Source organism: Onychomys torridus, chromosome 17 (genome assembly GCF_903995425.1).
Source record: "Onychomys torridus chromosome 17, mOncTor1.1, whole genome shotgun sequence".
NCBI classification, from domain to species: Eukaryota; Metazoa; Chordata; class Mammalia; order Rodentia; family Cricetidae; genus Onychomys; species Onychomys torridus.
The window spans coordinates 10852072-10880066 of record NC_050459.1 but is presented as its reverse complement, the minus strand read 5'-3'; the positions used below and the strand labels follow the sequence as shown (position 1 = coordinate 10880066).

The 27995-nt window shown below is 42.7% G+C and overlaps 1 protein-coding gene across 1 annotated transcript; it reads right to left on the bottom strand.

The window, feature by feature from the left end:
• Nucleotides 1–1758: 1758 nt before the first annotated feature.
• On the bottom strand, nt 1759–27598 carry Cdc16 (cell division cycle 16). Its single transcript, XM_036209462.1, has 18 exons — nt 27406–27598; nt 26188–26242; nt 26003–26100; nt 24508–24546; nt 24060–24200; nt 22222–22381; nt 21269–21360; nt 20419–20552; nt 19261–19340; nt 17962–18011; nt 17080–17153; nt 16214–16339; nt 14062–14214; nt 12278–12341; nt 9950–10011; nt 7672–7807; nt 5929–6019; nt 1759–2317 (listed from the first exon to the last, which is right to left on the bottom strand). The coding sequence occupies exons 1-18, from the start codon at nt 27451–27453 to the stop codon at nt 2058–2060; spliced, it is 1863 nt and encodes a 620-aa protein (XP_036065355.1). The 5' UTR covers nt 27454–27598; the 3' UTR covers nt 1759–2057.
• Between the last annotated feature and the right edge of the window lie 397 nt (nt 27599–27995).

Here is a 27995-nt window from a genome sequence, read left to right as displayed (position 1 = left end):
CCTCCCTTGGCATTCGGTGTCCAGCGTCCCCTCCCCGGGCCTGCCGGGGGGAAGGGGCGGTGCCAGCGCTGCCCTGCGCCGCGGGTGGGCAGCCAGGCCGGCCCTGAGTGCTGGCGGTGCCCCAAGGTTACACGTTTCCAAAACACCATCCTCAGCATCCTCCGACAGCGACGACAGGAAATCGATACGGTCACACTGGGCACGGAAAACAAAGGCACGCTCCGGATATCCCGTGGGCTGCTGACCTGGGATCTGCATGGCATCCACGATAGTCTGGGGACTGGGAGGCCCCGGGCACCCAGAGCCATTCTGGCCCACTCAGAGGCCCCGGGACAGCACCGAAACTAAAAATCATTTTTCTTTACAGATGTCCAAGCAACAGTTTTCCTATGTTCTCAAATTTTACGTACCGTTGGCTGTAGTTTTAGTTAACAGCACCTGTCTGCTGAGAAAATTTCAGAAATGTATTTACAGAGTGTATTGTGAAGCCTGTATTGATATTGACACTCTTGAAATGTGACGTCTTAAATAGGCCAGAGACTCAAGTGTACAAGGCCGCAGACATCAGCCTTCTATAAAACCCATGAGCAGGAGCCGTCTCCAGTATTTCATGGTTCCAAGGAAGCCTGGGATTCGGAGCCCACTGTTGGAACCTGCTCAGTTTGGAATAGCCAGTTATGCTGACCAAAAGCTCTGCTGGCCTGTTAACCTTATGAGGAGGGAAATGTGTGTTTGAGAGGCTGATAAAAATGTGGAGATGAGTTGTCAGGAAAAAAACAAAACAAAACCCCCACACCTAGATGTTAGATTGTACGAAGCAGATGGTAGTAACTTCACAGTAAACAAAGTTGGATTATAAACTCAGAGCCAAATTTATCAGGCTAGCTTTAGCCCCTTTGACAAAGCCATTGATTGCCATCTGTGTGTCTGACCTAACACGCTCTTAACTGTCTTGTAAACTGCGGTTAGTTTGATTATATTAACTTGACACAATCACTCAGTTGAACAGAGGTACTGCTTTCCTAAGGTTGGCCTCTGCAGACAGTTTCTTGACTAATGACTGATGTGGGAGGGTCCACCCACTGTGGGCAGGTCCACCCAGAGCAGGTAGTTGGTTGTAATAAATAAGCCAATAAGCAGCCTTCTTCTGAGGTCTCTATCTCGGTCCTTGTCTCCAGGTTCCTACTAGAATTTCTGCCCTGACTTCCTCAGTGAAGGACTGGGCCTTAAGAGCCGTAAGAGCAAATACACCTATCTGCCACAAGTTGCTATTAGTATTTTATCCCAGCAACAGAAAACTAGGATAGAAACTGGCACTAGACAGTGGGCTATTGCTGACAGGCCTGACCAACATTTGGAGGATTGTGCAAGTATTTGGTGCTTGAGGCTCTGAGTGCTCAGAGCCTAATGGGTTGTTGTGGGGACATGAAAGACACCAATGAGAGAAATGCAGGTGTTGGAGGCATTCACGAAGAGTCACAGGGTCATAAAGACTAACAGAGAAGCGATGATGGTGGCGCAGGCCTTTAATCCCAGCATCAGGGAGGCAGAGGCTCGTGGATCTCTGAGTTTGAGGCCAGCCTGGGCTACAGAGCGAGCTCCGGGACAGGCTCCAAAGGCTACAGAGAAACCCTGTCTCAAGCAAACTCAGCCCTCTAGAACTGTAAGAAATAAGCTTTCTCCAGTAAGTTGTCCTGGTCACAGAATTGCACCACAGCAACCGAAAGGAAACTCAGACATTCGACTCTTAGAAACTTCTCAAAAATTATTTCAAAGTATGAATTTATTGAAAGAGACACAACGAACAGTTGGCTATCTTTATTCTATAATGGATGACTACTTTGTAGGTTCACAAGATCAGCAAACATCTGCTGCCAAGGTGTGCTATCCCATCTCTTAATTCAGGCCACTGGTCCTCAACATAGAGATGTAGTTTGGATTCACATTAGGAAGCGGGAACTCTTAAGACTAGCAAGGATACAAGGGAATACTGACCTATATAGCACGCGGTGGGGTGTGGGGTGATGGGGGGATAGGTCCTGGACCAATGTCTCGAGTTATGTGCTGTGGTCTGACATAGATGTCTCTAACATCATGTCGCTTTCATTCATTTCAATTTCAAAGGTTTCTTCCAAGGAAGGCCTGGAATCTGGAGTTTTACTGGCGTTTTCCAGAGGTGCAAGCCCTGCTTCCTCTGTGGTAGGTTTTTCTACTTCAAAGTCCCTGAAATCCCACGGAGGTGAAATGATGTTTTTTAGTGTCTTCATTGTATGCACATCAAAGTCATAACATTTTAATTTGTCTTTAATGTCTGCTCCTAAAAAGAAACACCATAATTAGAAAACGTGAAATTCCATCATGAACAGTTACGCTGCTGCCACTGAAGCCCGACTGTACTTGAAAGAACGTGGACACAGGTCAGAAGGGGATGCCATTCTTCTTTCCTTTACTTCTTCACTTCCACCCCTCTCAAAGGAGATGCTGAGAGCAGTTTTCAAAGCACTTGCAGTCAGTCACGGCTCCTTCCTGGCTCCACAGCTAACGATTCCCAAAGCCTGAGTAATTCTATTCCTTAAACCATGTTGGGCAGTCACTCATAGAAACTGATGCATAGTGTCAAGCTATATCAAAGTCTATAAAAACATTAAGATTAAACCGGGTGGTGGTGGCACGTGCCTTTAATCCCAGCACTCGGGAGGCAGGGCCAGGCAGATCTCTGTGAGTACGAGGGCAGCCTGGGCTACAGAGTGAGTTCCAGGAAAGGTGCAAAGCTACACAGAGAAACCCTGTCTCGAAACCCACCCCCCCCCAAAAAAAATTAAGGTTAATATATATTTGAGCCAATCTAATCAGATAGATTAGGTTCAGTAATTTCTGACATAACTGAAAACATTATGCATTTCATACTAATAACTTTCAAGACTAGGTACTTTGGCAGAGGATGACATAAACATCCTAAAAAACAGTAAGTATAAATTATAACTTGGAACTTGAATGTGTTGAGAAATACCTCAGCGATTTGTAAAGTACACTTGAGGTGTATCTGTAAAGGCAGGTTTAGGAGGAATAGTTAAGAGCAGAGGACTTGCTCTGAATGTGGGCAGTAATACACCTAAGCTAGGGGCCCAGTTGGGATTGAAGGGAGAGAAGGAAAAAGGCAGCAAACATAGCATTTTCTCCCTCGGCTTCCTGGCTGTCATGAAGTAATCTGCTCGGCTTCCTCATGCCTTAGGCTGGAGCTCCTGAAACCGGGTTACAATAAAACTTTTCTGAATTGTTCCTATCAAGTAATTTTGACACAGTAACAAAAAGTCTAACATAGAAGCTGGAGCTCAGATGCCCCCAAAGTCATAGCAGATGCCTACTATTGAAGGTAAGCTTTTTACCTTGGGTCGTGTGTGTGTGTGTGTGTGTGTGTGTGTGTGTGTGTGTGTGTGTGTGTGCGCGCGCGCAAATGTATATAGTTCAGCATCCTTGACCTATAACAAGACGTCCTCCAACAGTGACTGAGTTTAATTATGTGACTTGTTTTGATGAACAGAGTATGATGAATATGATGTGCAACTTTCAAGGTCTTGAAATTTAATTCCTTGTCAAATCTCGAAGAGCACCTACACTATTTAGTAGCCTTGGATAAAAATCTCAGGACTTGGCCATCCCAGCTGAGGTCCTCCACCCACTGGTGAGTCCATCACAGAATCAGTCATACATCTGCTGACCACAGCCACATGAATAATGAATCAGAAAACCCAGGAGAAGGTCACTCAAGTGACCCACAGAACTCAACCATCCATTACTGTTGATTAAACCACTGAATGTGGGTAGCCTATTACTCAGGAATATTTAACTTTTAACTTTGGCAACACACTGGATAGTTTTCCAGATTTAACTTATTCCTGTCTCTACCATAATCAAAACCACAGAAATGTCAGTTGTTCCATATCCTCACCAACACTGTCGAGATGGCTCGGTGGTTAAGAGCACTAGCTGCTTGGAAGATGCATGGTGGCCTCTTATACCAACAGCAGCTCCATTCCCAGGTAAGGTGTTGCTGAATACCTTCAATGTGCTTCCTAATGACATGCCACTCTTCTGGTGTTTGCTCCTTTTCATGGGCAGGGCGTGCGCGCGCACGCACGCACGCACGCGCGCGCGCGCGCACACACACACACACACACACACACACACACACACACACACACACACTGGAATTTGAGATTGTATATATAGCTCAAGCTGACCTGCATCATATTATCTTCCTGTCCCACAATCTAAGTGGTAAGGTTACAGACATGGACTACTACACCTTCCAGCATATCTGCCCATTTTTAATGCTTTTTTTCTTGCAGGATTTTTGTTTTATTCTAGACACAAATGTAGACGAATTTCTAAACGGTCGTATTAAATAAAAAACCCAGAGCCAGATATCAGGGTTAAAACCTGAGATCAGAGGAACAGGAAAAGCCATAAGCCAACCTCACCTTACCAACCCTCAGCTTCCAAAGCAGCCCTACTTCCTTTATACTCACGCCTATATGCCTTTCTGTTCTACTATCTCATTTGCTCTCTCTGTCTAGCTACATCACTTCTTCCTGCCCAGCTCTGTCACTTCCTGTCTGTCTGTACAGACCTCCAAACCTTTATGGTTAACTAGTTTTGGAATTTAAGGCTCTGTTCCCAGTATGGCCTTGAACTCAGAGATCCAGGCAGATCCCTGCCTCCCGAATGATAGGACTAAAGGCATGTGCTACCATTGTCTGACTTCTATGTTTAATATAGTGGCTGGCTTTCTCCTCTGATCCTCAGATAAACTTTATTGGGTTGCACAAATAAAATATCACCACATTTCCCTTTTTTGGTCTAATAATAAAGTTACAATAACTATATACCATATATACAAACAATAAATACACCAACAATGTCTAGTCCACTTGCATTTGACAAACTCAGCGAAAATACTCCATTATCGATCCTATTTTTGGTGAGTCCAAAATGTACCTAATTCACTTTCTATCCTAGCTTGTATTACCAACAAAAACTATCTTATGATGTCTTTCAAATTTATACACTTTACACCTCTTAGTGAGTTTCTTTTCTGAAATTTCTTAACAAGGAAAAATATAACTATCTAATCTTCAATTCCCTCAGAGGCCCGAGAGGAAATAATATTACCTAGTAAAGCAGGAAGTGCAAACAAGTGACTTCCAAAAAATGTGAGTTATGGTAGAAACAGCTGGCTGCCCGGACAGTCACCAAGGTTCTCTGCACGCTGGGGCATCACCTTGGGCCTACACATGAACTTTCTGATACACTGTGCTTGAGTCATTTCCTCCAGTTACTGGCATGCCTTTCTCTCTTGTAATGGTGTTAGTTCTGCATTTTATTTAAAGCCGAATTTATCATTTCCCCCTCTCCACGTTTCCCTCTTTAAAGAAATCTTTACCTACCTCAAGGTCTAGATCCTAACATTTAACCTCAATGTATTCTCCTGACCTCACAATACTTATTCCTAAAGAAGTGCCAAGTATAGCAATTGTATTTAAAATTGTCTTATTGTTTATCACTATAAAAGTATTTCAAAGAATCATAAATCACTATTTAGTAAATGAAAGGCATCTTAATGTTCCATTAACATGTAGATCATTATGTTGTGTTAAGTATTATAAAACAAGAGGGACAAAGGCATTCACTTGCTGTAGAGTAACATCTCTGTGATTTCCTCTTCTACCATGTAGTAAGACTGACTCTTTGGTACACCATGTTTCACAAATGTTCTATGTATAGCAAGTATTCAACTTGAAATGAGCCACTAACTCGTATTGCACGATTCTGACAAATAAGTTTCTTAAATTCCAAACACTGGGTGAGATTTCAAGAGACCAAACAGGAAGCGTATAACACACTGCCAGGAGAAGGATTTAATCTTACCAATATAAGCTTCAGAATCACCAATGTACATCTCAATGCAATGACCCAGCATCGTAACAGAAAACGTGTCATCTCTCCTAAGACCAAGAGCCTGCCAAAGAGACCAAGCATGGTTACTAAAATGTTATCCCTTCACTTTTGTTAGCAAATACTTTCACGAAGCATTCTGTGGGGTCCAGGATAGGGCAGACGGGTACTGGTAAGTACCTCGTTACAAGACTAGGCATGAGCTGGTAACTGCTAACAGCAGGTGAGGGTCAGGGAAGTTCATCACACCTTCCCACTCTTGTCTCTTCGGAGTTCTGTGAACCTTGTGCATTAACTGAATTAAAGATAGGCTACTTACATTAATATTCAAATGTATACATTTGAAAGATCATGTAGATCATAAAACTTTCTGAGGGTAAGCTGACCAGCTCAGTCCCATAGCCACAGGACTAACTTTAGGACTTCATGTAGCCTGAAAATTGCTACTTGATCCTTGAAGACCAGTTATGAACCTATTACACCAATGAATCTATCTTTGAAATACTGTAGCCGTGCACACCCTTAATGTCAGCACTCAGGATGCAGAGGACGGTGGATCTCTATGAGTTCAAGGCCAGCCTGATCTACAGAGTGAGTTCCAGGACAGCCAGGGCTACACAGAGAAACCCTGTCTCGAAAAACTGAAAGAAGAAAAGAAATATTGCATTGCTTCACACATTATTGTTTCTCCAAACATCATTAGTGAACTGAGCCTAGGGCCCACATGGTCTCAAATTCTAATGTTTCTAAACCATGGTGTCTTACAGCTGTAGTACCTGCTGCTGCTATGACCAGGCACAGCTGTAATATGGGTGCCTGGGCTAGGAAGGGTGTAGCTTGTGGTCAGGAGGGAGAAGACCACGTGAAGACTATGTAAGGGTAACCTAGGAACTGTGTGGTTGTCTAAACTGTGTGGTTGTGTTTCTTGACAAGTCAGCAATCTGAGAGCATTTTATGAGTTGCAAAGCAGTATGTGCAGCTCGTGTAGCCCAGACTCAAGAAGAGCTAGGTATGCTGTCACCAGGACACCATGTAAGGGAGAGATGACACCGACTGCCTAGGCTGAAGAGGGAAACCACTTATTTCAGTTGTGTGTGTGTGTGTAATGCATATACCAGAGTGCCTGTAAAAACTTAACGACTAGGCACAGAAGAGTACAAAAATGATAGGAGATGATTATGATAAATTTTTTTTCCTCTGTGGTCAATGTGTTTATTATTATTAAAGCTCAGTTTATCATTCCTCCTCTCTTTTATGGATCTTCAAAAAGACCAACCTACCTCAAGCTCCAGATCTTCATGAAGTAAGGTATGTGAACTAAGACAAGACTCTTTGTTGTGATAAATGTGTGGACTGTTTTTGTTCATCTCCAAAGGGAACACGGAGTTAATGGTACAAGTTCTAAGAAGGAAGACAGGGAGCTCTCAAAGGCTTTTATGTAAATAAATGGGAATTTCTGCTCTTCTTTCTTAGACAAAATCCAGATGGGACGGAATGACAAATACCTCAGTGCAGGACCAGCCTCACATTTACTTCTAATTTGCTGAATACTATAGAACATGCATACTTTCTTTGCAGAGAAAAGAATAAGGACAGGGTTACTAAAGAAGTTTAAACCTGTAAGTAAGTACAATGTTGCCTGGGAAAGAGCTTTTGAAAACAAGGAGCACATATTAACCATATTCAGAGTAAGATGTAAATAAGTCAAAGACATACTGTGTGGAAATAGTCCACAGCATTTTCGAAGTTGCCCATCAGACTGTGGATGTATCCTATAGCAGAATATGTAGATGCGTTCTGAGGGATCAGCACCAGTGCCTGCCTGTGGTAATCCAATGCCTCAGCATATTTTCTGTTGAAAGAGGACACAGGGAAGAGAAGGAGGGAAGACAACAATTACTGGGTAAAATAAAAGAGCTAATTAAAAAATTCCTATTTGTCAGACTGGAGAGATGGCTCAGAGGTAAGAGCATTGGCTGTTCTTCCAGAGGCCCTGAGTTCAATTCCCAGCAACTGCATGGGAGCTCATAACCATCTATAATGAAATCTGGTGCCCTCTTCTGGCCTGCAGGCATACATGCAGGCAGAACATTGTATACATAATAAATAAGTAAATCTTTAAAAAAGAAAAAGAAAGAAAAAAATTCCTATTTGCCTTTGTAAATCCATAGACTTTCCTCAGAGATATAGTCTAGAATGTTAACTAATCCATATTTACTTTTATGGATTTCAACATCTTAAAATACATTTTCCTGTGGAGTATGGTGCAACACACCTTTAAACCTAGGACTCAAGCAGCAGAAGCAGGCAGATCTTTTGAGGCCAGCCTGGTCTACATAGTGAGTTCCAGGATAGCCAAGGCTACTTAGTGTTTCAAAAAACAAATCAGGATGCTTGTCTGTTTATTCATTCATTTTCTGGCATGTCATTCATTCATTCACTTCTTGGCATGTCCCTTAGCTGGATGAGAAATTCCAGCATAAAGCAGCTATCCTCTGAGCCATCTGAGGGGACATCAGTCAGAAAGTCCTTGACTCTCAGACTGAGCTTCTCCACACACCAGCATTTCCTGATATATAACCCTTTTATACCCAGACAATCAAAAACAACCAAAAGAGTTTTGCTTTATGTCCTAGTTAGGGTTTCTATTGCTGTGAAGAGACACCTGACCATGGCAACTCTTATACAGGAAAACAATTAATTGAGGCTGGATTACAGCTTCAGAGGTTCAGTCCATTATCGTCATGGTGGGGAGCATGACAGCATGCAGGCAGACGCGATGCTAGAGAAGGAGCTGAGAGTTCTTATATCTTGACTCAGAAGCAACAGGAAGTGGTCTGAGATACTGGGCATGGCTTGAGCATATGAAACTTCAAAGTCCACCTCCACAGTGACACACTTCCTCCAACAAGGCCATATCTACTCAAACAAAGCCACACCGCCTAGTAGTGTCACTCCCTATGAGTTTATGGGGGCAATTAGATTCAAACTACCACACTTTAACATATAAATTACTTGGAATAGCATTTTCCAAAGTTCTTGGAATATCTGCTCTGTAAAAATCTTTTGTGAAAAGGTTTCATACTTAGTTAAAGTCTGGGAAATGTTAGTGCTTCAATGAATAGTCAATACTCAAAGAAATTCTCCAACAGAACTCCCTCCTGCCTCCACCCCCTTTGTATTTCAGATATTTTTAAGCGGTAAGACTATTTTGTATTACATAAGGATATTTAGGGGTATTCCCTACTCAAGCCTTTTGTAAAGCCATTTTCACGTGTTTGGGTTTTTTGAGACAGTTTAACCTTAACCTTGCAGCAATCTTCCTGGCTCACACCCCAAGTCCAGGAGATTACCTGTGTTAGATATGTGTTGGCATATCTAGCAAACTTGCTAGCTTCTGAACAATCTAGAGCTCCCAAGACTTTCTTCAAACAAAACAGCCCCCCTCATGTATTGTAGGCTAGCCCCCAACTCACAATGTAGCCTTGATGACCTTGAACTCTGGATCTGCCTGCCTCTGCCTACTTAGGACTGGATTACAGACACCCGTCACCATGTCTGGTTTTATGCAAGGCTGGGAAGCAAACCAGGGCTTCTTGAATGTTTGGCAAACACTCTATCAACTGAAGTGCATTTCCAGGCAAAGAACCCATTTAACTGTCATCTGTTTATTATATCATGAAACTTATGGAGAAACAAAGCCAGAATGTGGGTATGGTTTTAATTAGACTTCATCATTCAGATGCTTCCAATTAATTTTGAACACTGAAGTTTTTTAATGTAAGGGAAGAAAAATAAAGGCATGGCTATACTTCTGAATGTCTCTAAAATAAGAGTGTACAACTGAGGCAGGAAAAGGGGATGATGGTGCTTGTTGCATTTGAGCAGCCAAGTACATGGAGGACAGCATGGAATAAAAGCACAGAAAGGCCATTCAAAATAAGCATACTTTCAGTCACAAAGAATGTAACGGGAAATTCTCTACTTCACTTACTTCAGTTTTCTACAGACATGCCCCAAGTTGTTCAACAAAGGCTCCCATTTGTCCACTGTTACCTAAAACAGAACAACGTCAAGCTCCACGTCACTGCAGCCTAATTTGTTCGTACGGAATCATTTCACATCCCACAGGTTGCGAGCTGGGCTCTTTTCTGGCAAGCGCCTCCTCCACTGAAGAGGCAGCACTACTGCTTCATCCAGTTCTCTTCACTATAGCTGAGACTTCCTAACACTTTACTGTAACGAGCACAATTCTGTCCCAAGTCCACCCATGCCAAAGACATTTTAATTGTGTACTTGCCGCCTAGAGCTCAGTTTGAAATACTGGATCTTTATAGCCATCTGCCTCCTCAATATTTCCACCTAGAAATGTTACAGCACTTCCAATTTAGTGTGCCTTAACAATTTATCTTTCCCTGGTCATTCAAGATCATCCCAAATGTCCAACCAGCCACTCAATGGAACAGGACATCCCAGCCTTTCTAAGACACCCCAGAGCTTGTTCAGTTTACTTGGCAGTCACAATTCCAACTGTGTAAACCTTGGCTTCCCAGTGTCAGAAGGCTAGCCTGAGCGCCTATCCTACGAACTTAGCTATGGATTCTTCTTCTGAAGCTTCACATTATCCTTTTCCCAGGATAATTTGCCAACTCTCCAACACCATTTTCAAGGCCTTTAAACACCCATTTAACCTTCCTGCCCCATTTCTTGATATCTTCTGAAATGTCAGATCCAAAACAAAATGAATCAGATTTTTGCACATGCCATTTCTGCCTCAGAAATACATTGCTTTCTGTCTAGTTAATGTCTGCTTACTAAGGATGGGGTGTGAAACACCCCAAACCCTTCCTGGCCACTGTCATATCTGGGTAACAACCCTTGCATGTGGGATCTTCATAATCCTCGATCATACTGCTTTACTGCTGCAAATTACCTACTTGCATTTTCCAGTGGATCTGAGGGCAGGAAATAGGGAAATAGTTCTTATTGTATTTGATGCTCAGTTCCATGCTCCTGGCTGGTACTTAGTAAATACATGTTAAGCAAATAAACAAAGGAACTTGGGCCACCTTTTCCAATGCTTTGAGGACTAGATTTAGGAGTTCAGCCCATGCAAACAAAAAAATCCTTCTGAGATTCTTAGGCTGAGTTGTTTCTCTAGCTAGCTTGACATCTGATGTAGTTTCTTATTAAAGCAAAACAGAATTTTCCTTTCCTGTAGCTTTTAATTGGCATGCTGGTACTTCAACTGTAATATGCTCTCATACTTAAGTTTCTATAAGATTGCAAACTGCCTATGAAAGAAAAAACATTTTTAGGAGTGGCTCAGGAATGTGCTTCTCAAATTTTCCTATCCATGAAACTCTACTCAGAGTGTTGCTAAAACTGTAACTTGTATTAACAGATCTTAGGACTGTATTTGTAACCAGCTCCAGGTGATGCTACTGCTGCTGGGCCAGTGGACGGCAAGATGTTGAATTGTCTCAAAGATGGGATGTGGTGAGCGGCAAACCTACTCTAACCAAAACACTAGTATTATTCAGAACTATCCATGACTCAGTTGAGGAAAAAACATGGTTTACAGACATACATGTGGAGCACACAGAAATATGTTTGTGATTCAAATGATAGACAATAAAGACCAATGCAAGCAGAGCTCAATCTACCCTGGTGGAGCCCAATGACATTGTGTCTGTCAGAGACAGAGAGACAAACAGAAGAGAGCCCATGAGCACAAATGTACAAATTAAAACCAGGGTGTGGAACTCAGTAAGACTAGAAAAACCAGTTAAAGAAACTAGAACTCAGAAGAGCAGCCACATGCCCATCTCTTAGCTATACACGCTTACATTTAAAATAACCACTTATGAATAATACCAGTGTGGATACAGCCTTACCATTTGGAAGGTTAATTCATTGGCATTCATTCAAGAAGACAAGAGAAGGCCTGGATTTGAATGACACCTAATTCTACAGAGGTGGGTCTCCTGCTAAACTGCATTCCTTACTGAACCAGAGGAGGCTCTCTGAAGCTCTAAGAAGCAATAGTCGAACACGACTAGCATTTCCACCAACCATCAGAAATCATTAGAGAAACAAACCCACCTTATGTGTTTTGATTGCTGCCCTGTCACACCCAATCAGATCTGAGCTTACGTTTTCTGTGGCCTAAACGTCAGCTGATAAGCATAACATTGTCAGTTACTTGTTAGGTCAAATATTAGGCTGCTCTCTTCCAGAAGCCTGCCCGCATTTCCCTTGTCTAACAGTAACTGTGCTCAGGAGTGTCTCTGCGTGTCTATATAGATATTACATACAATACCTCATTTCCAATTGCTTTAATTTTTTCCAAAGCATCGAGAAACCACTTTTCTGCTGTTTTCCATCTAAAATAGAGGGGGGGGGGTAATAACAGTTATTTAAAATTGCAAGGATAAACACAGGAAAATTTGAATATCTCTAGTAGATATTCAATGCTAAAAATTATCCATGAATAAAAATAAGTACAATGACACACATACACACAATACCATAATGAAACTCACCACTTTACAGTAACACAAAAAAATTTAATGCAAAAGAAACAAGAAAGAAAAAAACTGAGCCAGACAAATAGCTAATCTTATGACATTAATATCACAGAGGTTCAGGTTTTAGGAGAGATAGTCCATTCTCGTGATCAGTGGTATTTAGACTGTAAACAACGGCTGACCTTCTTTAACATACACTGTCCGTTCACTAACACTGAACCTCAGCCAAAAGCACAACCACTCACCTACCATTGAGCTAGTGCACATTCCTTTGGAGGCACATGATGGCTGCTTAGGTCTCACCAAAGGCAGCAGTAAGTTTGGAAATTATTTTAGATAGTAAAGTTAGCGACAAAAACACTGAAAACCACAGCGCTAAACAGACTACAGAAAAACAAAAAGAAAACACTGAGTACAATCTGTGTGAGATCAGCCTGGAACAAAGTTTCAGGGGACTTGGGCTTTTCACATCCCACGTGTAAAGGTTAAAATCACTTTGAGTATTGGTTTGGGAAACAAGGGATTTTTGTAGGCCAATTCACAGAAAAAGTGCTTGCAAAATTTGAGGAGGAAACACATTAGATATTATTTATTTTCAAAGTTCCATGGGGCTGGAGAATTGGTGCAGCAGTTAAGAGCACTTGTTTCTATTGTAGAGGATCCAGGTTCAATTCCCAGGACCCACAAGATGGCTCACAACCATCTTGCACCTCTGGCCTCTGTAGACACCAGGCACGTGATATGCAAACATGCAGGCAAAACACTCATATACAGAAAGTAATAATCCTTATTTTTTAAAGTCATAAACCCTCTTTATAAAACCTACATAACCCATCTGAAAACTTTTTAAAGATTTATTTATTTATGCATCTAAGTGTTTTGCCTCAATTCGTGTAAGTGCACCATGTGTATGCTTGGTGCCTGCAGAGTCAGAAGAGGGCACTGGATCCTCTGGAACTGGAGTTACAAGTGGTTATAAGCCACCATATGGGTGCTCAGAACAGAACCCTGGTCCTCTGCAAAGGCAGCAAGTGTTCTTATCTGCTGAGCCACCTCTCATAATCCCCATAACCTAAATTTTAGAACACAACAATGAAGATCTGTGCTTACATTAATGTATAATATATAATGCAGCGTATAGTTTTCTCTTTGAGTATGACTCCAAATTGCTTATTCTACAGATATTCAAACTACTATGAGTAAACTAGACTGGATTACTCTAAGTGGTTTAATTTTTTTGTCCTAACAATAATTAATCACAAGATAATGTGAAAAACTTTCTCAAATGTGTGAATCTAACATCTAGTTGACCAAGACGGCTAAAGATTCTGTGGGCCTACAGGCCACACATGGGATTGGAATCTGTGGCAGCTCATATTAAAGGAGAATCAGAACATAGTTTAGTGTTTTAAGAGACTCCAAGAAGAGAATTTCTACTTTTGAATTCCTCCCTGCCTCTTAAAATAATACATCTAAAAATAAAAATCCACTGTGAGCAAGTCTGGTCAGTGAAGTTTTAGGGACCAGGCCCCACTTACAAAGAGCCAACTCAAGGGCTGAAGCCTCTGGTACTTACTCTCCGTTCTGAAAGGCAACCACTCCAACCTCATGGATGACAAAGGGGTCCTCGGGGGCAATGCTCAGAGCCTGGCCAAAGAATCGTTCAGCCAGTTTAGAGTTATTGGTCAAACCATATTCTAGTCCAATATACAGCATTGGCAAGTGACACCTGAAAATATTTGAAAGTTTCACATATTCAATACCCAAAACTTTGTGATGCAATGGAAATTTGTCAGCTTTACATCCTATCATTTACTTCTTTCTAATTGTAAAGTACAGTCCAAACAGAAAAAGAAGGCAGTCAACAGAAACCATCCTAAGAGAAGATGAGATGTTGTATTTAACAGACAATACTTTAAGGCTGGGTAGTGGTGGCACACGCCTTTAACCCCAGCACTCGGGAGGCAGAAGCAAGCAGATCTCTGTGAGTTCGAGGCCAGCCTGGGCTACAGAGCAAGCTCCAGCACAGGCACCAAAACTACACAGAGAAACCCTGTCTTGAAAAACAAAACAAAACAAAAGACAATATTTTAAATAAGCTAGCTTAATATTCAAAGAATTATGTTTATAAAATTATGTTGCAAAATTAATGAAAAATATAGAACAATGCCCCATCAGAAAATAGCAATAAAAATAATTAATTTTGTATATGTCTGTGACTGAGTGTATGTATGTGTGCAGGAGCCGTGAAGGCCAAAGGCAGACATCAGATTCCCCTAAACTGTGAGCTGCTATGTAGGCACTGGACACTGAATCTGGGTCTCTGCAAGAGAAATTAAGTGCTCTTAGCTGAGCCAGCTCTTCAGGGTCCCCAAAATGGAAACTGTAACAGAGAGCCAAACAGTAATTTTGGAATCGAAAAGCACAACAAACGAAATAAAAAACCTTTGCTAAAAGGGTTTATAAACACATTTAGATAGGTAGAAGGACCCATGAGAACAAGGTATAACAGAGAACTCGTCACTAGTAGATCTACTGGAGAAACTAGAGCAAGTTCCATATGTGTTATAGAAGGACACTGCAGGTAGCTTATATTTAATCAAAAATGAATGAGTCTGGTAGAGGTAACTCCAGTGGCAAATAGAAGGCAGTGTAAATGTACTTGCAACTCTTCAATATGACTGAAAGACAACTGAGAACAACTCCAAGCTGTGGTAATGGATTATATCTGAGACATTAACTTGAATGATAGCAACAGTACACAGGAGGTGGGCAGGAACAGTCTAAAGGAACTATGAATGAATGCTGAACTGCTTTCACATGTCACTCACCCACATGAGAGTCACTGAGGACATGACTCTAAAGAACTAAAGCACACAGTGAAGTATCTAACAAAAGAAAGCAGGAATATGGAGCAGGAACAAAGACGCGACAGGCAAAAAGTAAGTTCCAGCTTCCCAGTGATTACATCACAGGCAAATGGAATACACACTACAGCAAACAGATAGACAGACGGTTCAAAATGACTTAGCTGTGCGTTGTCTATAAGGGACACAGCTCCCTAACTACCAGTCAGTTTCACAGGACTACAAGGGAACCTGAAAGGATGGGAAAGTAGGAAATCAGAGAGCTGGTGTGACCACAGTACCAGATAAAATGGACCCTCAGACAACGCTACCGGAGACAAGGAGGGACATTCTGTAGCGATAAATAACTCAGTGGATCGAGAAGACGCAGTAATTACACTACACCTAAAAACCAGCAGCAATTCTGAACACAGAGCAAAAACGGTCAGAAATTGGAGGGAGGGAGTCAACATCACTGGATCCTGCATATATAATCCTGACACCTCGAATACCTACCAGCAAATGCAGTTTTGTAGCACAACCAAGACACACCAAATAACTCGGTAATAGATCAGACATCGTGATTTTACTATGAATAAATATTTTCTTCATGAGCATGTAAATAAAGGTGTGTGTGGGGTGCTCCTGAGTTCACCTCTGTCCTTGGTCTCATTTCCTAGTTTTCTTGCACCGACTGAAGAAAATCCTGTCCCTCATAGCCACCGTTATTTTATAAATACAAACTGTTACCTAAGAGACAAGTGTTGACAGTTTTGTTGAATTCAGGAACAAATGGCACTAATATTCCTACGGGAAATTTCGCCTCCCTTCACAAGCAGAACCCTTCCCTGGCATTCAGTCAAGGTGCTGTGCAGTGCATACCCTTTCATCAGCTGCGCGGCTGTGAAATAAGCCGCCATGGCTTGGTCATGCTCGCTCTCCACAGCAAAGGAGTGCCCATAGGCGATCCAAGCAGGCCCATAGGTCTTCTCCAGTGTGGTAGCTTTGCTGAAACAAAATCAATATTCAATATTTGTTCTCCAACTTAAGCTTTCTAAGTAGATGGTGTCAAAACATTAATGACATCAAGTGAATAAACCAACAAACATGGACAATTGTTAATGCAGCTAAACTAAGACAACATACACAGTAAGAAACTGTAGGCGTCCTGCGCTTTTTCAGAGAATGTAGCTGAACCCATTAGCATACTGTGTGCAACTTACAAATACTACTCGCGCAGTAGCCCACTCTGTGACCGGGGAGACACTGGTGGCACAAATGGCCACGTGATGTGGGCCTGCTCTGAGCCAGGTGCCATGCTGGCACCCTGGGGCAAGATAAGCTGAAACCACAGCAGATCCTTCCCAGAACCCTCTTACTCAACGGTCACACTGAGTTACCCTAACTCATTCAGAGTGAATGTGTTTGCACTATTAGCAAAAGCTAAGGCTGACAGTGTAAAGGACGACAGCCCTTTCAAACTACATCATTCTGTTTCCTGTTCTCATTTACAAGTAAAACAATACATCGAAGCTCTTGGTGTGCAAGGCCTGGATCACTGCTTTATCTCCCCACACAGCATCCTAAAGGACAGTCATACAAATAAACAATGCACGTGAAAGAACTGGCCCAAGGAAGTATTTACTCATCCTCACTACTTTGGACACACCTACATTTATGCATGAAAGCTTATGAGCAAGAATTCCCTTCTCAGAGGGTCACTACATAAAAAAGAAAAAAATTCATACCTGAGATATCTTCTGGCATGCTCATTTTTATGACCAACCATGAGATAGTAACATCCCACTGCAAACCAAGATACCTAAAAAGTTCAATATTTACTATAACCAAAGACGCTTAACCTTGAACTGGAATCTAATAAGGTAGGCTAGACAGAGGGTGGGGTAGATGCTCCCAGATCACATATTTTCATCTGAATTAGGGATTCTCTGAGATCACACATCCATTACTGAGGGCCTGTATAAGAACAGATACTCCAGGTTTCTCAAGGTGGCTTCTATTGAGGACAAGCTCCTAAGTGCACCTGTCTATGAGTTCTGGCTTGACCCTGGCTCTCCCTTGCTTTCTAGCTGTGTTCTGATTTTCAGTTGGTTGGATTCCCCTACACTGGTTTCAGCTGAGCTAGAGACGTTCTTGTCTGAGGCTCAGTCTCTGATCACCACTTTTGTCTACAAGGACACATTTCCTGCCTGCCTCTACTTTCCACTCTTTAGCTCTCTATTCTGACACTGGAGGTGTTGGAGCAGTCAACATGAGCTCAGTGGTGAGTCACACATGCACACAGAAGGCTGTGAGCAGTTATATCCTTAGGAGAGGGAAGCATGTAGTGAACTCACACTTTTGTGTATCTTTACAGCATGTTAAAGGACTATGTATACTTCTATAACCAGAGGAAAAGTTTTTACTCTAAATTATTGCTTTAACGTAAGTAAAAATGACTTCCTGGGCTAGACATTAAAGCCGTCTGCTATTATCTCCAGCACAAGAAGATTCTGTCTCAATGCTTTAACATAAACATTACTTGCTAGAACTTAAAAATATAAGCTGCTATCTCTATATTAGCAAAATGTTTTCTTAAAGTTTAGGGGAGAAAACACTGGATTACTTACGGGGTTACCTGGGTATAAGTCCACCAGTTTGTGAGAGAGGTAGAAAAGTTCTGTTTTAGGAAAAAGGGAAAGAATGTAATTTGATATGAACAATTCCAATTTCAGACCTGGCCTTCTACCATAAAACCATTCTCACACAACCGTCTCAAACCTTCTTCCCGCCAGTACAGATCCACCTGGTACACCCTGCCCCAGTCCCAATCCAGGCACTGAGCGCTAGCTGAGAGACTAAGTGGACTAAGGGTGCATGGTGGGTCACATGAGCAGACGCCCCACCTGAGCACTTAGAGTGTGGCAGAGGCCCATCTGAGAACTCATGCATCTCACGCCACAGGCTGGGATGGCGTATCAGTCAGCTACAATCAAACTGTTATCCAAACTTCCATGTTTATCACAGAAGTGAGAGAGTTTCCTCTTGGGAAGTGTGTATGCCTTAGCATCTCATGATGGCATATATGCATTCTGGACTTAGTGTTCCGGGGGTAGAAGTCTACATCTTTGCTTCCAGGAGACACGGTCTTACAGACCCCCAGGGCAGAGCTCAACGAGTTTAGAGTTGAAGCTTTTCTGGGGATTTTTCCCCCCTTGACAAAACTCACTATTCAGTTTCACAAGACTTAAGGGCAAGTATACTGCCCAACATACTAAATGTTTCTCAAAAACAAAAAAACATCATGGGAAATACAGGCAAAATATCTATTCCCTTCCAATTTCTAAATATTGATTTATCTGTTTTTCTATGGTAATTTTATACTGAAAGAAAACAAAAAAAGATAGGAGCCAGGCAGTGCAGAGCCTTTAACCCCAGTACTTGGGAGGCAGGGGCAAGCGGATTTCTGGGGTTGAGGCCAGCCTGGTCTACATAGTGAGTTTCAGGACACCACACAGAGAAACCCTGTTCCAAATCTCCCCCCCCACACACACACACGAGACAGGAAAGAAAACAGTCAAAATTGACACTTAATAAAGCTAATATACTCCGAACCACAAATTACATTTGAGAAAAGGAAACAGGAAGCAGGGAGATGGGAAATACTTTGTTCTGCCAGGAAACAGATCATCAGTCATTCTGATCATGGTATTACTTCTGCTGTGGGGCTCTGCTATGCTGTATCTTAAGTAGCCAGGATTTGTAATACAAAATTTCAATGTTTAGAATGCTCTTTTTTTCCTTCACTGAAGCCTGGCCTGGTGGCACAAGTCTATAATCCCAGCATTTGGGAGGTGGATACAGAGGGTCAGGAGGCTGAGGTCACTCTCAGCTGGTGAGATCATGGGACTGGGGATGTAAGTCCTCACCATTTGCTTTGTTCAGCTCCACAAGAGTTCCTATGTGCACAGGCAAACAGTTTGCGTGGAAAGGATCTTTCTCCATCACTCTGAAAGTGGAAGCAGCACATTACTACCTGGAGTCTGGGCAGGAGGAAGGCATCCTGTCACCCACCAGGCTCAGTTGTTATGCCACATATGATGCTGTAACCTGTAACCCTTCACTTTGGTTAGAGCAACGCTTAGGTTATAAAGGAAAGGGATGCCAGGCCTCACAGTTCATTCCTACATTACCAGCTACTCAAGAGGCTGAGGCACAAGAACCACAAGTTCAAAGCCAGCCTGGGCAACTCAGTAAGACCCTGTTATCAATATAAAGGGCTGGGGCTCAGGGGCAGAACACTTGCCAAAAGTGAACAAGTCCTAGGTTCAATCTCCACTATCACAAAATAAAATAAAAATTATCAACTATTTCAGTTGGAAAGAATAAAAATAAACTTTAGCCTTTCCATTTACACTAAAATCAACAGAATTTTAATATATAGTCTACCTAGTTAAAAAGAATATATAGTATACATTTTTAAATAGATCGCAAGTATTTATTGACTAATATTTTTGTGATTTCAAAATTCAAGAACTAAAACAAAACCAAAGCACCACAAAAATCTCTAAAATGTAATTTAGCTAAGATGTCTGAAGAGGTACAATGGAAAACTAGTATGTGGAGGAGATGGTTTAGCAAGGAATATGTAAGACAGAGGATTGTTAGAGCCAATGGTAATACATGGGAGTTTTACAAAAACATGGGACAAATGTTATCTTCAAACTATCACCTCTTGGGTAGCATGGATTGATTCTACCTTTTGCTTTGTTATTGTTTATTTGATGTATAAATTTCTATGTTTCAGTAGAGTAAGCCCAGGGAAATTGTCATTCCCGAGTCAGTAGATGGCTTGGGAAGACAGACATGTATATTCTTCCCAAGTAACTATAGCAAGCCTACACATATCAATAACTGTTTGTCTGTAACCTGTTCTTTTAATACAGCAACTTGTTCAGTACTCTAGAAATGGTAACAGTAACTTCAGCCATCAACAACTAATGTAAGACTGTCAGAGACCACATCTGAATTAGACAGCTAGGGCCTGAACCACACATTCGTACACAAAAAACAGCAAGTATACTTACGCAGATGTGAGCTTGTAGCACATCTTAAAATCACAGTTATAATAATGTCTTTCAGCTAAAGACACTACAACATCCAGATTCTCTTGCAAGCCATCTACTGACTCAGGAATGACAGTTTCACTGGGCTTATTATACTGAAACAGAGAAATTTATACATAAAATGAACAATAACAAAGCGAAAGGCAGAATGAATCCATGTTTTATTAGACGTGAAGACATTGCACCAGACACACACAAGGCGCTGAAAACACGGTTAACTTTGGGTTCTAGTAGCTCTCCTCTCTGAAAGTTTCCCTCTGCAATTTCATATGTTTAAATAATCTATTTTGGCAAATGCTACATCAATAAACAATTTCTTTTAACTGGATCAGGCTGGGCACAACACACTTGCTGTGCAATCATGAGGCCTGCAATCCCAGCATTCCCCAGCTCTCCCCAGCACGTGTGTAAAGGCTGTGCATGCTCACAGGCCAGTAATCCCAGTACTTCCCAGCACTCCCCAGCACCCGTGTAAGCACTGAGCATGCTCACAGGCCTGTAATCTCAGCACTTCCCAGCACCCATATAAAAGCTGTGCATGGTCACAGGCCTGTAATCCCAGCACTAAGCAACAGGTGAATGCTGCAGGCTTAATGCCAGCTACTCTAGCCAAGCAGGTAGGTTCAATGAGAGAATCTGTGGAAAATACCACAACATCAGTTGAGGTCTGCATACACCCATTGCATGTGTGTGGGCAAGAGCACATATATAGACACATGCACATATGTGCACATACACAAAATTAATAAAAGAAAAAGGCCAATGTTACGGAAGTTATTTACATAAGGGAAATGTCAGCTCAGGTTTTTACCTTTTTTAATTTGTTCTCAAACACAAATCGTAGCAATTCTTGTTCTTCAGCACTGAGCTTGCTGAGAGGCAGTGAGTCAAGAAGTTCTTTTTCTTAAAAATGGTAAGGAAAAAAAGAGTCTTCAAAACATTCACAGGAAAACAGCAAACTGAAAATACTTTTATAGTTCACTATCCATGTAGATCAAATCAGGAGAAAACGAAATCAAAGTAGAGAATTCGGACACCGGAAGAGCCGGGCCAGGTGACCTCCAGCTGGTCCTCTTCATCAGCCAGGTGAAAACACAGGCCTTAGGGAGGACAATACTGACACATGGCTGCTCTCTCTGCCAGGCACCCGAACACAGCAGGGGGTCGTTGGGGTCCTTGGCCTTTACTAGATGCCAGCAGCCATTTTCCTAACTCGACCCTGTCCCCAGGTCTTCAGAACTGCCAATAGGCCAATGGTTTAAGAAGCACTCACTATTTTGGCCATGTCTGGTATGAATGCCATTACCATACCAACTCTGTTTTTCCTGTTCCCTTGATTACCTACTTCACATATCATCAGTGGCTCTTAGTCCTGAGGGAAGTTAGTCACCTGGCAGCTTTAAATCGAATGCGCGCAGAGCCCTAATTTTAGAGATTGTTGGTGTAATGCTCTGACATTGGGACTTGGAAACAAGGGATTTAAAGTGTGGCCAGGATGAAAATAACAGAATCTGGTTTACAAGTCCCCCTCATCTCACTCCTCAAAAGACTTCACGACACCACAACCCCAAGACTCTCAGCAACAGATACTGCACTACACTGTGTCTGTGATGTGCTTTATCCCTGAAGGCATTAGGGAAGTTCGCAGGTCTATTTCAGCCTATCATGTACCCTGCTCTCAATTACATAGATTTCAGAAAATAAGGCAAACTAAACAACATTAACTATTCCAAACAACAACAACAAACACAGGAGTTCCCAAACCTTCTTGTGCTGTCAACATGTGGTGTGATGTTAAAAGATCAAATGCTTCAAAGCAGTAGACATCCAGCTTCAAAGCCTCTTTGTAACTGTAGGTGGCCAGGGTGCGGTTATCTAGAGCATCATAGATTTTCCCGCGGAGAAGACAAATCGAACTCTTTATCTGTTGGGAAAACACAAGCAGTTACACACTAAGTAAACTAACTTTTGACTAAGAGATATGTACTACTAGAAGACTGAGAGTTTTTACTATGTCCAAGGTGTCATCCCAACTGCCAAAGTGCAGCACAAACCAACAGACACACATCAGCAAAGCGTTGGTCTCACCAGGCTAGAATCCCAGCACTTGGGAAACTGAGGAAGGAGGATTGCAAGTTCAAGTCCACCTGGGCTACACAGTAAGTCTGAGGCTAGACTAAAGCCTCTTTGGTGTGTCTTCTCTGGACACTGAGCACAGATGACTCTATCCAGTGAAGCCTTGGTAATTTCGGAAATACGGCTTCTAGGCACATCCCTCTGTGTGTTCAGAGTGAGAAGGGAATGTACAAAATCAAGATGAAAGACAGAGTCTGATGCATAAACAAATGAGAAGGCCCCAGAGAACAGCAGACCCAGACAGCAAGAGAGCTCCTGGTGAAGGTCAGCAGTGGCCTGGAAGAGCCCAGAGACCCGAGTTAGTTCAAATGGGCCCTGACAGTTGTATGTGCTTCTGTGTGCTGATCATTGTCTTGGCCAGTTTCCTTTACTCATTTATGGAACTCTGTAAGGACTGGATATGTGGATACCTCCATACTGTTGGTCATCTTGCTTCTTACTACCAAGAGAATGTGGAGTCTGATTCATATCACGGCCTTCAACCTTAAAAATCATGCTAACTGAGTCACTGATGACTCACGATAGACGACTAAAACCACAAGTGGTAAAAATTCACAAATCAATATTTAAACATAACGGCCTTCGGAAGAGACTCTTAGACACGGGCAGTTTTCTCTCAGGTGTTTTTAAAATGTAACTTCATAAAACAAATAATGCATTAGAAAGTATGTCATGCATTCCTAACAGTTAATAGACAAGACCCAAAAGTAATAATCCCAAGATACGAAATACATGCATTTCCTAGCAGAAAATTAACACACTTCTAAGTACATTATATTAATAAAGGAAGAGGAAGGAAAGAAAGGGGAGAGAGATACCCAGATGTGTAATATTCTTGCATTGTCCTAGTGAAAAGCACAGTAACCAATCCCAGCTCCCTTGTAACTATGCTCTGAGGGAGAGAGGTAGATCGGGAGCAACAACAAAGCAGTATAGCTCTCTCAGAATGATAAAAGTGCCCTAACGTGGCTGGAGGTAAGGCTGGCATAGGCTTGCCACATGAAAAGCCACAGGCTGTACACTTTCAGTGGGTGTAACTGTATCCTAATAAACTGCTAAAAAGAGTAACAAGCCAAGTTAATCTAAGTATGTGATTACAGTATAAGTCTGTTTCAATTTTGTGGAATTATGAATATTACAAACTCAAACATAGCAAACAACACTATTAAGTGCTATCAAGTAAATAACAAATTTTTTTCTGTAAACAATCAAAGCTAATTAAGATTCCCCTGCATATGTACAAAACACAGAAAGGAGAGGAGGAGGTTTCCACCCACTGTATGCAGTTCCAGGCATCTGTGAGATCACAGCTTCAAACTAGCAGAAATGTCTCAGTCTTCCCGTGAGTTGGCACAAGCAGGTAACTGTAACTTTTGTATGCACCATATACATGTAGAAGAATTTCTGTCATGTGATGTGGGCATTTCCCACTGCTGCTGCTGAAACATGCTAGCTGTATTGCTCACCGAGGACTGTGACATCTCCCAGTCACTGGAGGGGTCTTTGGAACCACTTTCATCCTTCAGGTACTTTTCAAAGAGCCTTCTGTTAATCGGTTCCTCCATATCAAGAATGTCCAGAGCCTGCTGGTGCTCTTTTGCAGCATACTATGAAGAGAACGGAAGTGCCATTCGTCACTTATGTCTTCTAGACTTAAAAGGGCAATAAACACTGTATCCATTATTTAAACTTAAATGCCTACACTACAACTTTCTCCATGCATATCAGCTTTGTATGAATTAAAAATCAGTATTTTATAGACAATACTACTGAAGAAAAGGACATTCTTTATGAGCTGTTACACCCAGTCACCAAGCTTCAGCCTCAGAACACAAACTGCCACATATCCATGAAGGATGCATACTGTTCATATAAGTCAAATTTTCACCAAATAAATGAACTGAGCACACTTACGTGGCATCTAGCTGCAAGGTATCGGCATGCTTCATACAACTAGAAAAGAAATTAAGGCAAAAAAGTAATCAAACACTTCACATGTAAAACATGTGCATGTAATATGTAAAATAACACACACCCATACTTAAAACCTTAGATATTTTAGCCCATATTCATCAAAAAGATGTTAAGGTGCAGGGGATCCAAGGAGTGTGCACCTGTGATCCCAACTATGCAGGAGGCTGAGGCAGAGCTGCCCTGAGCCCAGGAATTGGAAACCAGACTAAACAAAACAGTGAGACCTGATCTTACAACAAGCAAATAGGGCTGTCAGGACTCCTAAGGAGGTAAAGGTGCTTGCCTTAGGACCAAGGACCAGAGTCTGATCCCCTGGGACCCACATGGAAGGAGGACAAAGTCCCACAGGTGGTTCAGGTGCCTGTCTGTGTGTGCTTGCGCACACACACACACACACACACACACACACACACACACACTATATAAACAATATTTAAAAGCAAAATTTTAAACCAAACTAACAAAAACACAATATTGAGAACTTAGAGATTAGATTAGTGGGCAAGTGAGGGAAAATAAATGATTGAGATTTAGAGTGAGAAACTCTCTCTTGGGCTAGAGAGGTGGCTCAGCAGTTAAGAGTGTTTGCTGCTCTTCCAAAGGGCCCGAGTTTGGTTCTCAGCACCCACAATGGGCAGCTCACAACCAGCTGGCACTTCAGTTCCAAGGAATCCAATGTCCTCTTCTAGTTTCTGGAGGCATCCATACTCACAGGGCTCACACACACACACACACACACACACACACACACACTCACTCACACTCGCAGGGCACCCACACACACTCACCTCCTCCCCATTCACACAAATAAAAACAAAAAAATATTTAAAAACCATCTCTTCACGTAAAAACAAGCAAACTCGATTTCTTTTGAATGTTAACTCAAAAGCAGAGCGCATACCAAATATAGGAACCTAACAAGTATATAAAAATAAATGCAAAAAATTAATAAAAAACAAAACAAAACAAAACAAAACAAAACAGCAGATGACCTGAGCTTGTGAACTGACAGGGAGCCTGCATGGGACCAACCGAGGCCCTCTGCATGCGGGTGACAGTTGTGCAGTTGGGCCTGTTGGTGGGGCTCCTAGCAATGGGATCAGGACCTGTCCCTGGCTCTTGAGCTGGCTTTTGGGAATCTATTCCACATGCTGGGATGCCTCACCCAGCCTCAATGCAGGGGGAGGAGCTTGATCTTGCCTTAACTTGATATGACATGCTTTACTGACTCCCATGGGAGGCCTGCCCCTTTCTGACTGGGGACAGACAGAGGAGTGGATGGGGGGGAGGGGAGACACACAATGACACACAGATGGGGGGAGGACTGTGCTCCGTTATGTAAAATAAATGAAAAAATTTAACAACAATAATAAAAAGAACCTAACGACTTTTTGTACAGTTGGGGCACTCTGAGGTCCACAGTTTCAGTACTCACTTTGTCCAGTTTTCGCGAGCGGAGTGCGTGGGCTGCTCTGTGATACTGTGCTGTGAGGTAAAGACACTGAGCCAACCAATAAACATCCTGGGGTTCCTCTAAGGGGCAAAATTACACAAGTGGTCAGAGGTTCATGGAGAGATTTCTAAAGATTAGTTAGGGGGAAAAAATAGCATGTCACTCACCATGAGAGAGTGAAGCTACCTTGTCTGCCCAAAACAGAGCACTCTGATACTGTTGCTGCATACAAAAAGCAAACACAGGGTGATTGCCATTGCTCCTACAGTTCTGAACACATACCTACTAGTCTAAACCCGTAAAACAAAACCAACAACTCACTACAGTAAGCTCTTAAATGGAGCAAGAGGCCCATCAATTATTAGCATGTTACAGCTCAGCTAGTATGACTTTTAGCCCATCACTGTAAGACCTTTATAAATACAATTCGAGATAGCAGTTTATTGCATACACTACCAAAAAAACGTATCAGCGAATATCCAAAACAGTAAATAACTTAAGCGATTACTGTGCGATCATCTACTCTCTAGGGTACTGACATTTATGTAATAATACTTTCAATAAGCTAAAATGAACCCCAAAGTAGAATGTAATAGCGCACTAGATTCCCAAATATTTCAAATGACCATGGGCAAAGTCATCCCCTACAGCCAACTCTAACAGAATAATATGACAGCGGAAAGACACTCATGAATTTGTCGTGGCTAGTGTTAATCACGGGCTTACTGCCTTTGCCTCGGTTCCCCAGGATACAATCAGAACAGGGTTGCCAAACAGGTGGACAGGAGGAAGCCTTATAGAGCTGAGACTATGCCCAGAACAGATGCCCCCAGAGTGGAAACCCGGCCCACATTATCCTCTCTACATCTCAGTGCCAAAGAATATAATCACAAAACTGACTGCTGGTTAACACGCAGCCTTCCAGCAAAGCACAAACAACTGGCAAACCACTTAGCATCAATTCCGTTTCCCATTTATCGGGAGAGCAAGCATTTTAGCAAAAACCCAAATGACATCACAATGACGTGGACTCCAGAGACACACCTTTTCTTAAACACTCCCTGTCGTCCACTCGAGGGAGGTGCAGGGGCTGCAGATGTAGTATTAGGTATTGTTTCAAGTCCTAACTGAAAGACAGCTTGCTTGTATCACGATTCACACACATTCAAGCCAAATACGAACCACAACTAATCCGCTCAGAAACATCCTGTCGTCCGGCCAGATTCCAAAGCCACAATGCAACCCCACCCTCTACCCCCATCCCCACCCCCAAGCCAAGCTTCTGTAGTCCACGCACGATCTGAGCTAGCAGCTGCGCAATCCCCGGCCAGGCCCCGCCAGGCCCCGCCGCCCCGAAACCCAGCGTCCGGCCACCCGCCGCGCACCTGGTCCAGATATTGCCGGACGCGCTTCCGCAGCGGCTCCAGGTTCATGGCTGCGAGGCCAGCACAGGCGCCTGACACCCACTCGACCGTCCGCGCGCACCCTGGTGCCGATGGACCGAAGCCTGCCGACCACCGCCCGGACCAGACCCCGAGCGCCACACGGCACTTCCGCTCGTCACAGGCCCTCCCCCGGAAGTCCCCTGTGAAAGCGGCCCCTCTAGGGTGTGCCCACTCTATTGGTTCCGTGGTTTTCCCGGGTGCTAGCCGCCTGTGCCCACCTCATTCGCCTCTGTTGGGGAGGCTGCGCAGAGAATCTAGCGGGATTCCATGCTTTCAGGGAGTGGGAGAGATGCTGCTATAGCTACACACCCCTCCCCAACCGCCCGGGATGTTTTGGAGACCGCATTTTTCTCTCTCTCTGCAGTCCTGGGTGGTCCAGATCCTGCCCTGTGTACGAGACTGGCCTCTGAATATTAGTCCCCTTCACCCACTGCCTCCTGGGTGCTGGGATTACAGATGTGCACCGCCACGCCGGGCATTTTGTGTTTTTAACATTTCATTGCGTGCACACGTGTTGCCTTTTGAACGGA

Bases quoted from the DNA above. Each gene is read 5' to 3' on its own strand.
- Cdc16 (XM_036209462.1), bottom strand. From the start codon at position 27,453: ATGAACCTGGAGCCGCTGCGGAAGCGCGTCCGGCAATATCTGGACCAG. The intron at 26,101-26,187 runs GTGAGTGACATG...TTTGCCCCTTAG, and splicing joins GGTAGCTTCACTCTCTCATG to AGGAACCCCAGGATGTTTAT. The intron at 2,318-5,928 runs GTAAGATTAAAT...GTTTCTTTTTAG, and splicing joins TGATTCTGAAGCTTATATTG to GAGCAGACATTAAAGACAAA.